The sequence below is a fragment of the Rhodnius prolixus genome, unplaced genomic scaffold (genome assembly GCF_049639745.1).
Source record: "Rhodnius prolixus isolate KJV_2025 unplaced genomic scaffold, Rpr scaffold_5, whole genome shotgun sequence".
NCBI lineage: Eukaryota > Metazoa > Arthropoda > Insecta > Hemiptera > Reduviidae > Rhodnius > Rhodnius prolixus.
In genome coordinates, this window is record NW_027411624.1 from 16,598,803 (window position 1) to 16,612,661 (window position 13,859).

The following is a 13,859-nucleotide window of genomic DNA, read 5'->3' on the forward strand; positions in this document are numbered from 1 at the left end:
AAGTGTTGCACGAAAAACCGTAACGTTGAAAAGCACCCAACTTTGACAATTTTTTTTTCTCTCTTTTTCTATATAATATATATATATATATATATATATATATATATATATATATATATATTAAAATCTTTTATTGTAATTTACCACTGCAACAGTTGTTGTAACAAGCAAATATGGTAAAAGAAAAAAGAAATAGAAGAAAATCACGAGTGGAGAAGGCACCCAATGGTGTCACTCCAGTAACGTGCTTTGCTCTCACGATAAGAGTAGATCACGAGACAATCTTCTCTTCAATCTCCTTAGAGGATTACCTGGTAATGTGGAGGAAGATAGGTGATCTATGAGAGGGTTAGGATGAGATGGTGTAGAGGAATGAAATTTTAAGAAAACGAGTGTTAGCAAGATCTGTAATGAAAGGGATTTTGAGGTCATTATGGATGGTGAGGTTAGATACATAGAACGGAGCGTTAAGAAGTTTTCGAAGTATTTTTTACTGCAATGTCTGGAGGCGTAGTGAGTTGGAACGCTTAGTCGATCCCCATACTTCTGTGCCGTATGACCAAATGGGTCGCAGTAACAGTAGATATAAGAGTCTTTTGTTTTGTCGGTTGAGTTTAGATCGTTTGTCAATTAGTCTGGCGAGAAGTTTTGTAACGTTGGTTAGTTTCTTGTCTTTTCAGTCTAGTATGGGGATTCCATGTCAACCGTTTGTCTAGGTGCAGTCCAAGGTAGCGTACTTTGTCCACAGTTGGTATAGGAGTTTGGTTCAAGATGATAGGAGGTAGCATTTTCCGTCTGAGAGTAAATACTATACATATCTATAGAAGATAAAATTTCCAAATTTTCTTTAAAATATCGGGCATATCCTCATTTATGAGTACATTTTTTTCGTAATAGCATAGATTAATCAGTTTTTTGAGGAAAACGATTCCAAAAATGGGCAAAAACAGCATTTTCAAAAATCGGTCTTGTTATTGTTGTTACCTTTTTTGTAACCTACGTAGCTTCTAATTTGTGTACCTTTTGGCGTTTAATCAACCTTTATAATTAACTTTTTAAACTGGTAAGTTTTTGTTAAAGAGATATGATATACGAGGGTCGTTTGAAAAGTCCGTGCAAAAATAAAAACTACTTAATTTTTTGGGTAAACCTTTTTTATTTTTCAACATAGTCTCCTTTTAGGCTTATACACTTCGTCCAACGCTGCTCTAGTTTGTTGATCCCTTCCGAATAATAGGATTTGTCCAAGTCTGAAAAATAGCCATTCGTTTCTGCAATCACCTTCTCGTTTGAATAAAATCTTTTCCCCGCCAGCCTTTTCTTCATATTGGGGAACAAATAGTAGTCCGAGGGAGCCAAGTCTGGAGAATAGGGGGGATGTGAAACGAGTTGGAACCCTATTTCCATTAATTTTGCGACCACAACTGCTGAGGTGTGAGCTGGTGCGTTGTCGTGATGGAAAAGGACTTTTTTGTGGGCCAATCGTGGGCGTTTTTCTTGCAGCTCGGTTTTCAAACGGTCCAATAACGATAAATAATATGCACCTGTAATAGTTTTACCCTTTTCCAGATAGTCGATGAGGATTATTCCTAGCGAATCCCAAAAGACAGTCGCCATAATCTTTCCGGCCGAAGGAACGGTCTTCGCCTTTTTTTGGCGCAGATTCCCCCTTGGTAACCCATTGTTTAGATTGTTCTTTGGTCTCAGGAGTGTAGTGATATATCCATGTTTCATCCACAGTGACGAAACGACGCTTAAAGTCCTGCGGATTCTTCTGGAACAGCTGCAAACCGTCCTTGCAACACTTCACATGATTTCGTTTTTGGCCAAGCGTGAGCAATCGCGGCACCCATCTTGCGGATAGCTTTTTCATGTCCAAATGTTGATGCAAAATATTATGTACCCGTTCATTCGAGATGTCCACAGCACTAGCAATCTCACGCACCTTCACTCTTCTGTCATCCATCACCATATCATGGATTTTATCAATGATTTCTGGAGTAGTAACCTCAACAGGGCGTCCAGAACGTTCAGCGTCACTTGTGCCCATATGGCCACTCCGAAAATTTTGAAACCACTTATAAACTGTTCTAATCGAAGGTACAGAGTCACCATAATGTTTATCAAGCTTCTCTTTAGTCTCCTGAGGCGTTTTGCCTTTCATAAAGTAGTGTTTAATCAGCACACGAAATTCTTTTTCGTCCATTTTTTGAAAATCACTCGACTTCCTCGATTCAAACGAATGCCAAACACAAAGAAATAGACCGATCTGGCTGAAACTTGGTGTGTGTTCTTTCAAGAGATGCTACTAACTAAACATAACCTCGATACGCGCCAGTAGTGCTATCTCTCTGACTTTGCACGGACTTTTCAAACGACCCTCGTATGTAGGTATATAATCACGAAATAACTAAAAAAATACAGACTACTGGTACATGGTGTCTAAACTAAACATTCTTAACAATATTTTAATAAATTAATTCGAGGATAGTAAAGAACTAACTATGTATCGGCCAAAAGTTTTTAATTTATTTTTAGTTCATCTAGTTCAGTACTCCAACTGGAATAGTAGAATAGTAAAGAAACTTGCATCTTGGCATGTTTCCCTTCAAAGTTGTTTACATCTCTCTAATTCTTACCACAAACTTCGCCCAGTAGAGCACAACTTGGGTCCATTTTGTTAGTTTACATTGCGGCCTTTTCACACAGTACTGGCTCTAGCAATACTTTTAGTTTTCTTCGCCACGTCCTGTAGCAATGCTTCTTTTCAGCTAGAGAGAAAATATACATATATATATGTTTGTTAGGCCATTATGGATGTGGTTCATTTGAAGATCTCTTTCTAATGGTTGATAATTTTTTAGAAAGTTTGAGTAGATAAAATGACTGCGTTGTTTTAATTATAATTACAAGAGTGAGCAAGAAAAACTTGCCTATTATACACATGTGTATACACGTCAAACCAAATCTCTGTTACGGTGCGATCGACGTGTATACTCGTTATGAAAAATATAAAATTGCCATTAACTATAAAAACTCGAAATTTTAATAAAATACAATAAGAATATTATTTGGTGGGATGTTTCCTTTATCTTACCCAATAGAACTGCGGTGGGAGTCAGCCAAATGATAAGTGGTTGGTACATGTTTGGTCTCCGCATTAGAGATTGGGAATTGGGCACACAAATAGAAGCTCTCAACCCTTTGTGCAATGCCCGTTTTTTTTACCTTAGATAGAGGTTCAGACCTCAGTGCGAGCATGATTTCATTTTGCACAGAATTCAAAAAGCTCTTTTCTTCCTTGTAAAAGCTCTTGCGTCCCCTAGTTAACTAGAGAATGCATACGTGAAGCGGTGCAAGATTTTTGAATGAGCACAGATTGCTCTGTAATCTGCAAGCCCCAGAGATTGCAGAAAAAGTAGCTTGCAGTGACTATTACGGACGTTGTAAACTTTTTGTTGTTTTGCCCTGTGTTCGACGTGTATACAAAGCCATTGTCTGATTTTATTCTGCACTCTGTGGGTTTTTTTTTTAAAAACTAAATTCCACGATTAACTGGTCAATTTAATAATTTTAAGATCATTTATATGGAAGAAAGAAAATTATTTCTATAATCTGTACTTTAAATACTATCTTAGACATTTTAATTATTTGTTTTTTGAATAATTAAAATATTTTTTAGTTTTATAAAATATTAAAACGTTTGACTACTTAGTTTGGAGATACGAGGGTGGTTTGAAAAAGTTCTCGGAATCACCGCTAAATGTCTGTGCTAGAGTTCTTGACATTGGACCATAAACGTACCAGATTGGAAATGTCCGAACAAAGTCTGGCCCGTTTTCAGCGCAACCAACAAGATTTTTTGCGCCGGTTTGTGACTACAGATGAAACTTGGGTCCACTACTATACCCCAGAGACAAAACAACAGTCAAAGCAGTGGAAATATGCTGAGTCACCACCACCAAAGAAAGCAAAGGCAGTACGTTCGGCCGGAAAGGTCATGGTCTCAGTTTTCTGGGATGCAAAAGGCATTCTGCTGATAGATTATCTTCTTACTGGCCAAACAATTACGGGGGGCAATACTATGCAAACCTCCTAGACCAACTACAGGAAAAGATACGCGAAAAAAGGCTTGGTTTGGCAAGGAAAAAAGTCATCTTTCATCAGGACAACGCCCGCCCGTACACAAAGTGTTATTGCCATGGCAAAACTTCATGAACTGAGATACGAATTGTTACCACATCCATCTTATTCACCTGATTTGGCACCATCAGACTATCAAGCTGAAAATTTTCCTCGGTGGACGGAGATTTCCTACACGGAAGAACTGACACCCGAATTGGAGAGGTATTTTGCAGGCCTGGAGGAATCTCATTTTCGAGATGGTATCAAGGTATTGGAACATCGCTGGACCAAATGCATTAGTCTATGACTAATGGGAGACTATGACTGGACTATGACTGATGGGAGACTATGTTGAAAAATAAAAGCCGTTCCAACGAGGTAAGACACTTCTTTCTAGTACATTCCGAGAACTTTTCAAACCACCCTCGTATTACTAACTTTAATTTCTTACATAAAATTCTTGCTAAAGTTATCAAGTTATGGTTTAATTTAGTATAAGTAACAAAATATTTTAAATTAAATTTATTTATTTACACGAAATACAAAATTTATTCCAAAATTAGAACATCAACACCAAATTAAGAATACTGAATGTTTTGGAGGACTTTTTTTAAGTTAAAGTAAGCGGACTTTTTTTTTCCAGCTTTATCCAACTTTATTCTGGAGAAGTTTCCCCATATTTGATGGATATTCCTATTTCAGTAAACTTTACGAGTTTCATATCTTTTTCCATTTATATGCAGCAACCAGAAATATTCAGATGGATAAGAAATATTTGAATGCCAAACGCACGTTTCTTTTGTTGGTAATTTTTTTAGATTATATAAACTTATTATCGTAAAAATATTTTTTAATAATTTTAATGTATTAAAAATTAAGATGTCCAATGAGCAATGATGATATGACCTTCTTCATAATATCGATTTTGGGGGTGAAAACTAATTTCTTGATACAGGTTTGAGCGAAAAATCACTCTTAAATTCAAGAAATGTATGAAGTAAAATGATTAGATGGAAAATTACTAGACGCTGTTCATTTGTCTTGCCAGATTTCTGATCTGTTAATAAGCAAAGACCTAACCAACATTTTGTACAGCGTTAGAGACTCGATAGATAATGCCTAATTAGCCTATAAGCTCTGTTAGCTGCTAGATGAAGTCACTAACGTGGATCAATCACCAAATAAACAAAATCAAAGCTGTCCACTCTTTCAAAATCATGATCCTCCACCAATAACATTTGGAGTTTCTAATAAAGATTTCTTTGTGTCCCAAAATCATATAATTGATTTCGTCTAATTGACTTCTAGATCCATCTTTCTAGCCTAGAAATAAAATGATTCCAATGTAAAAGACTAAAATTGTATTTTTATTGTTTATAAAATTGCTAAAAATTCTAGCGCTTCTTGATAATTAGCTAAAATATACATGTGTATATTTTGTTTAATATTTTTTTTTTTGCGTTTATTATGCTACAATCAGCGCGTTGGCGCTGTAAGTAACAATGATACAATAGAGTAATAAATGATAAGGTAACGAGTGGAGAAGGTACCCAATGGTAACACTCCCAAATATTAAATGGTTAGTCCACTCTCTTCACTGGAGAGGAGATCACGAGGCAACTCACTGTCTTTTAAGGCGTCTTATCCTGGTTATCAGGAAGAGTTCTTGAAGAAAGATTTTGAGCAAGAGGATTTATATGAGATTGCAGGCTGAAGTGGAGTTTTCTGTATCGTGTTTTCATCAACTTGGGTGACAAAAGGTCAGTGTGTATAGTCAGGTTGGAGACATAAAATGGAGCGTTTACGATAGTTCGAAGTATTTTAGATTGAAGAGATTGAATCCTTTGGAGATTGGAGCGTTTGATTGAACCTCACAGCTCTATTCCATACGCCCAGATGGGTTTTAAAATAGAAGTATATATTAGTCTTTTGTTGTCCAGAGAGAGTTTTGATCTATCGTCTAAGAGTCTTTTAAGTAGTCGATAGCGTCCGTTCAGTTCTGTTCTTTTAAGTCTAGTGTAGGGGGTTCCAAGAAAGTGTTTAATATTTAAAATCACAAAATGTAGAATCACTTAATTAATATCTAATTACTTAAGCCACCTTTCCCTTAGAACTGCTTCAGCAGGCTATTTTCATATTATACAAATAATAGTGGTAGATCTACACGTGTACAACGAGCGTACCAGATTGAACGAGTGTGTATTTGCGGAAAGATAGATTAATGAGTTTCTAGGCAGAGAAATATTGCCTAAGATATATAGGAGATAAATAAGGCGCCACTGTAGCCGAGCGGTTAGAAGCGGAGAGCAGTGAAGCTAATATGTATTGTGGTACTGGGTTCGATTCCCGGTCTTAGGCCTTGGATTTTATTTAATGTTTAATATGAGAAAAGTATAGTAAAGTATGTTTGCTAGTCGCTTCCGTCCACGACACCTAATTTGGTAGTTGGACGTAAAGCCCGCCTGAAAAAATAGGCAATTACTTTACTTTTGTAGGAGATAAATAGATTTGGTTAAAAATTAGCTTAAAATATTAGATAAAATGTTAGATGAGTTAGCAAAATGGTAAAATGAACGTTGAAGCAGATTTAATGTTGTGGTAGTTTTATGCTGGAAACTAATACAACCTACAACATAAACACAATAACAAAGGTTGGCTCCCAATCAGTGTTTCCAAACCATCTGATTAACGTATTTACTTATCTCAACTTTGTAATCAGCAAAGGTTTTCCTATACACTAATACAAACAAAAACACAAACACAAACATTATATATATACTTGCACTAAGTTAGTTACAACTAACTACTCATTTGGAAAAGTTTCTTTCTCCATTTTCTTCCATTTGAACATCAGCTGTGCTGTTTAGAGTGATTTAATTTATTAGAAATGGTAGTAAAAGAATTTCAAAACGCACTATACTAAGATAATTCTCTAGTGAAAAATAAGAAGATTTTTTTGTTCAATACTGTTAGCCAATACCTGTGCAAGAATGATTTTTATAATATAATGCAGTTGTCAAGGTTAACAAAGCGAATTAAAACAAGCTAGTTCAGTATAATCGGCACAATCTTAACAATTTCCTGTATTATAAAGGTTTAAGACAAGAAGATCCTCTGCCACCTCAATTATTTTATCTTAGCATAAGAGAAGGCAATAAAATTCATCTTTATTAAGCCTAAAAGCTAAGACAGCTATTTGGTTTATGCTGATAAAACTGTACTATCAGGACGTGTCCCATCAGCACTAGCAGGAATGTTAGAGGGATTTGGTAAAAAGAAGCGAAGGTTTTTTGGGTTAAAAAACACATGAATCCAAGAAAAACAAGAAGAGCAGCATCCACTAATGGAATCTGGTAAGCTAGATGTCCAGATGTTTGAGAATGTCTGCCAATTTAAATAACAGGAGCTATTATTAGAAATAAAAATGAGGTTGAAGAAGGGAAATATTGCAAAGAGAAATATTAACTGATACTGGATGCAGCTTTTCATGCAGTAAACATTTATAATAATTTAAAAAACAGTTTTAACATCAGTTGTTCATAGACAACCTAATGGCAGGGACAATTCAGTGATGATTTTTCCGGCGTATTTAGAAAAAAAAAATGAATAATAGTCTAATCAGGAATTGAACGACATGTATCAGGATCAAGAACTAGAAAAGCATTTATAAATGGAGTTTAACGTAAGCTCATTCACTCAGTTAATGTTCGAGGTAGAAAGTAAAAAATATCTAGTAAAACTACTGAAGATTTTCCTTTTTTCTGAACTTCTACTTCCAAAAAAAAGCCGACCTAATGAGTTTAATCCAACGCTGGCATGAAATGGAACTGTGGAAGTTAAAAACTAAGGAATTCCTAGTCAAAGTGGCTAAGATTTTCCATTTTTTCTGAACTTCTACTTCCAAAAAAAGCCGACCTAATGTGTTTAATTCAACGCTGGCATGAAATGGAACTGTGGAAGTTAAAAACTAAGGAATTCCTAGTCAAAGTGGCTAAGATTTTCCATTTTTTCTGAACTTCTACTTCCAAAACCTTCCATCTTAATTCCAAAGTTAGCTTTTTATTTACAAAAACGAATCTCATTTTAGCCACGACTTTTCTTTTATTTGATTTTAACTCATTAATAACTATTATTATTCTTAAACAGCAAAATACGTATAATTGGTCTTACCAACAAAAGGCCATTGATATTCGACAATTTGTTTATATTTTTAACAATTTTTCGAGAGAAGCAGAAGTATAAAATAAACGAAGCTAATATAACAATTGAAAAACCTCACCTTGTATACGCCTAAATCTTCTACTAAACAAGTGAGCACAGCTTCCCTGCCGACAGGCACTGTCAAGTTTGAAATTGGTTCCCCAAACTTAGGCGCATCTGAAAATATAAATTAATAAAAGTGTTTATTAAGTCATCATTTAATTGAAAGTTCAATAATAATTTGTAGGTTAGATTAATAATGTTTTAAAATGTCATAGAAAACAATATTTTGGCACAAAAACTAAACTTCTTTATGTAAATCAAATTGTATTATTTCTGTTATTCAATGTAGGTCGTTATTTCTGAAACAAATTATGAAGTTCTAAATAACAATATGATATAATTGTTTGCAGCAATAACAGCAAGAATAATCTCCTAATTGCGTACTAATTAGAAATATATATAGCAGCAGCTCCACAAGGTTTATTAAACCAGCCAAATAATAATTGAATATTTCGACTTGGGTCCAAATGTTTATGGCAAAACTAAATAAATGAGAATTTATAAATTAATATATATGTTTGAAACACTTTCATGTAAGATACAGAAGTATGTACTCAAAAACTACTTAAGAATTTAAATTAAGGCAATTTGAAATGGAGAATAAAAATAGTTAATGGCATAATTTAACAAATGAAATGGGAGATCAGTTAACCTAGACAACCATAGTTTAAGGGAACTGTCACTAATAAATGGTTTGTTGCGACAATAAGTAGGCTGAGAGCGAACCACGCGGTGTGCGGATCGTATCTTCACAGGATCAACAAAAAGGACCTCTCTCCTCTTTGCGTAGATTGCAATGAGGAGGAGGATTTCAAATATATAATGATGATTTGTCCACGTTATGTAGTAGAAAGGAAACGAATGTTTGACGACTTATACAGGGTATTTAGATGCAACATTTCGCTACGAAGACATAATATTCTCCACCAACATCTGTGTGCTTAAATCTGTAGCAGAGATAGCATAGAAATATGAATGTATTTAAAAGTTATAGCCGATTAGAATGAATGGAAGAAAATGATTAGAGAAGGATTACGGTGATTTTAATTTAGGTTAAGCTATAAGGATGGCAGGAGCACAGAGTACTGATCCATCCATTAGTTGTAAGTTTTATGTAAATAGTTGTACGTATATAGTAGAGGGAAGAATGTGAGAAGCTTTCTTACTTATAATTATAATTATAATTCTTACTTATTTATAAGTAAGAATGGAGAGTGAGTGATATTCTAGTGATAAGCACCTAGACACGGCAGAGACGTATGCACTTTGCCAGGCCCTAAAGCTAATAAAAGATAATCATTATAATAAATCGTTGGTATTGACAGATTCGTTAAGTGCGATAATGGCTCTCAGGGATCAATTCTCGACGGACCCAATGGTCATCAACATCTTTAAACTAATTTTTGAACTTCGTGCACGTGGCCAAGGGGTGACATTCGTCTGGGTGCCAGGGCACATAGGTGTGTCCGGCAATGAAAGAGCAGACCAGGCCGCTAAAGAAGCTGCCTCTACTACCTCTGAAGATGTCATCCCTGTACGTCCCACTGATTTACAAGCCTATTTGAAACTTATTATAAATAGAAAGTGGCAAGTTCAGTGGGACAACATTAACGAAAAACTAAAAGAGATAAGGCCACGTGTGCTCAATGCTAGAGTCGAGAATTACCCGCGGCATGAATCAGTTATTCTAACAAGGCTAAGGATTGGTCATACACGTCTGACACATGGGTACCTCCTCATTGCCGAAAGAAGGCCGAGGTGCCCGCGATGCCGAGAAAGGCTGACAGTGTCACACGTGTTGGAAGGGTGTCAGGCACTGCGAACACAGAGAGAAACAGCAGGCCTGCCACATGACAAGCGCGTTATCCTTCAAGAGGGTTCTCCTTACATCAGGAGGCTATTTACGTATCTAAAACATATCAATTTATATCTTAAAATTTAGGTTAGCAATTAGGTTAATTTATAGGTTAGTCCTTTTAGAGGGGAAAGGAATATCGAGTACTTTCCCCTAGTGTGAATGCCTTGGATGGGTGTATTGTATATAGGTGAGAATGTATTTATTAGTATGAATGTATTTATTGGTACGAATGTATTTATTGGCGTGAATGTATTTATTAGTTTGAATGTATTTATTGGCGTGAATGTATTTAGTGGCATGAACGTATTTATTGGCGAGAAAGTCGTATGTCTGTTTAGGTTAGGTTTTTTATCTCGGGGTTGAAAGAAATTTTATACGAGTATTTCAACCCCATTAGGTTAATTATATTTAGCTCTAGTTTATTTTAGGATGTGCAGGAATATTAGTTCAAAGTACTGCACATCCAACTGCTAGTAGAGTAAATAGCCTCCTCGGATTTAGTATTCAGTAAAGCCCAAGCAAATAGTAAACCTAGAAATTATAATACTTTTGGTTTTGCCTACAATAAATATAATAGAAAACATTTAAAATTATTAATTCAGATTTAGATATGTATTATAAACGTTAGTTTAATTAAGGGATGTCACAATTATATTCCACACTCCCCCTCGTCGACAATGTCGATGAAATAAGAGGGGATGTGTGGAGACAATTTTGCGGACCCAGGCTCCACCCTACCTTGTTAAGCAAGGTGTAGTGATTGGAAGCTATGGGTCTACACATGTGTCATCCCCGCTCGTGTAGTATAAGGAAATAAGAAGAACTATGATAGTGGGCGCTAATGACCAAGATGTCGATGCGCCGGAAAAAAAAAAAAAAAAAAAAAAAAAAAAAAAAAAAAGCACCTAGATGATGCTGGCTGTATGGCGAAAGCCAATGCCAAAAAAAAAAGCCAAAATAATAATAATTATTTTTTACTTAAATATATGTTTTTCTTGAAAAAAGTGTTCTGACCCTATTTCTTTTTATCTCTCTCTAAAAAAAGCCACTTTGTACCTGAATTTTTCTAATCAAAAGTCTTCAATATCTTGGGCGTTTCTAATATTTCTTTTGCTGTTGCTTTGCTTCTTCACTTTTACCTACTGATTGAACTTGTATTATGAATATCCAATGAACTGTAATCTTTTTAAAACCTACTCTGGAAATGAATATATTGGCTTCGTGACCGTAAATTATTAAACTAAGGATTCAAGATTGGCGAGGAATCGGTCAAATAAAAGAAAACAACTCGTCTTTTTGCCAACGTTTCGACAAATAAAATAGATATTGTCCTCTTCAAAGCCTGGATATTACAAATACACAAATACAAACAATTCAGAGAATCAGTAACACAGAAAAACAGTAAAAAAAAGAGTAAATAAAAGAGAAAATAAAATACGTACAATAATTTTTTTATAATTATTGAAACTTACGTGGCTATGCGGGTTGGTTGAGTTACAGAAACTAAGAGCCAGAAATGGAGAAGCAGGTATTGCTGCTGTATATGGGTATATATGGGTATATTGTTGCTGTAAAATGGAGAATAAAAATAGTTAATGGCATAATTTAACAAATGAAATGGGAGATCAGTTACCTAGTAGACAACCATAGTTTAAGGGAACTGTCACTAATAAATGGTTTGTTGCGACAATAAGCAGGCTGAGAGCGAACCACGCTGTGTGCATATACAGATATAGCGGGACTTACACGGGAATTTGGTTCTTATGTTATTTAGTTCATAGGGGTTTTTGGTTTTTCCGGCTTTTTGTATTAAAAGAAATTTCCTAATATCGGATTAAAAAATAATTGCCATTTCAGTCGTGTTACATTTATTCTGCCGAGCTTTCGACCTAGGGACTAGTTTACATCTTCAGGGCTGTGGAACATATTTACAGATTGTTAACAATGATTCTATTAAAATGAATATGTAGGTATAATGTAACGAAATTTACAAAAATTATGTTCCTATTAGTGTACAAAGTAATATTTTTACATTACAGGTTTGGTGTGTGTTCTGTCTTGTCTGTTCATGGACTGAGTGTGATCGGTCTGTGTGTGATATGTGTTAGGTTGTGTGGAAGTCAATGTTGCCAATTGTCAAGTATTTTGTAGTAAGTTTGCGTATATGTTGTTTAAATTGTTCATGTCTGTTTTGAAATTTAAACTGTCTTAGACATGTATATCATTTCTAGCACTTTCCTTTTTTGTGTGTTGGTTTCTAATTTAAGTATCTTTGTGTTTGGGAAATCGCCCTAAAGATGACCTAGTCCCTAGGGTCGAAAGCTCGGCAGAATAAATGTATCTCGACTGAAATGGCAATTATTTTTCCATCCTATTGAAACTATGAATCAGTCTCCAAAAAGAATGAACAGCAATTTCCCAATATCTATTTTATTGTCAAAATTGAACATTGTAATTACTCTATTGTGTCTGTCCCATTGTCATTACCAAAATTCCCGTGTAAGTCCCGCTATATCTGTATACGAGGTTTGTTCAAAAAGTAACGGGAATTTTCGTTTTTTGAAAAAAATATTTATTTATTCATCTACATTAATATTGTCGCCTTCAAAGTAGTCCCCTTCGCATACAATACACTTGTGCCAGCGTTTTTTCCAATCCTCGAAACACTTCTGAAACTCGATCTTTGTGATAGCTTTCAGCTCTTTCAGCGATTCGCTTTTAATGTCATCTATGCTTGTAAAACGACGGCCTTTTAATGTTCTCTTTATGTTTGGAAATAGAAAAAAGTCACATGGAGCCATGTCTGGCGAATATGGAGGCTGGGGCATCGTTAAAGTTTTGTTTTTGGCCAAAAATTCACGAACAAGCAATGAAGTGTGAGCAGGTGCATTATCGTGGTGCAAAATCCATGAATTGTTTTGCCACAAATTCGGGCGTTTTTTTCGGATTGCTTCACGCAAACGGCGTTGAACTTGTAGGTAGTACTCCTTATTGATTGTTTGACCTTGTGGCAAGAATTCATGATGCACTATGCCATTAAAATCGAAGAACACAGTGAGCATAACCTTCACATTCGACCGCACTTGTCGAGCCTTTTTCGGTCTTGGCGATCCAGAATGCCTCCACTGGGACGATTGAGCCTTAGTTTCGACATCATATCCGTAAACCCATGTTTCGTCCCCTGTTATAACACGTTTCAGTAGATCCGCATCGTTGTCGACTTCATTGAGTGACTCTTGAGCAACTTCCATTCTCCGCTGTTTTTGTTCGAAATTCAACAATTTTGGAACAAATTTTGCTGCCACACGTTTCATACCCAAAACATCCGAAAAAATTTCATGGCATGAGCCAATTGATATGGCAACATCATCAGCGACTTCTCTGATTGTGATTCGGCGATCGTTCATAACCATTTCTTTCACTTTTTTCACGTTTTCATCGGTTGTTGATGTGCTTGGACGTCCAGGTCGTTCGTCATCTTCAACGTTTTCGCGGCCATCTTGGAAACGCTTATACCACTCGTAAATCCTTGTTTTACTCATAGCAGACTCACCATATGCCTTTATTAACATTTCACACACTTTATTAAACTTTATTTCATTTTTTACGCAAA

The 13,859-nt window shown here is 35.5% G+C and overlaps 1 protein-coding gene across 3 annotated transcripts in view; it reads right to left on the minus strand.

Annotated features, from left to right (window-relative positions):
- The window catches only part of LOC141458884 (neurotrimin-like), a 708,924-nt gene that overhangs the window by 195,189 nt on the left and 499,876 nt on the right, over positions 1-13,859 (minus strand). For all 3 annotated transcript variants that reach the window (XM_074137436.1, XM_074137438.1, XM_074137437.1), the window contains exon 2: positions 8,405-8,502. In XM_074137436.1, coding sequence (XP_073993537.1) covers positions 8,405-8,502 — 98 coding nt within the window. The remainder of the gene's footprint in view (positions 1-8,404; positions 8,503-13,859) is intronic.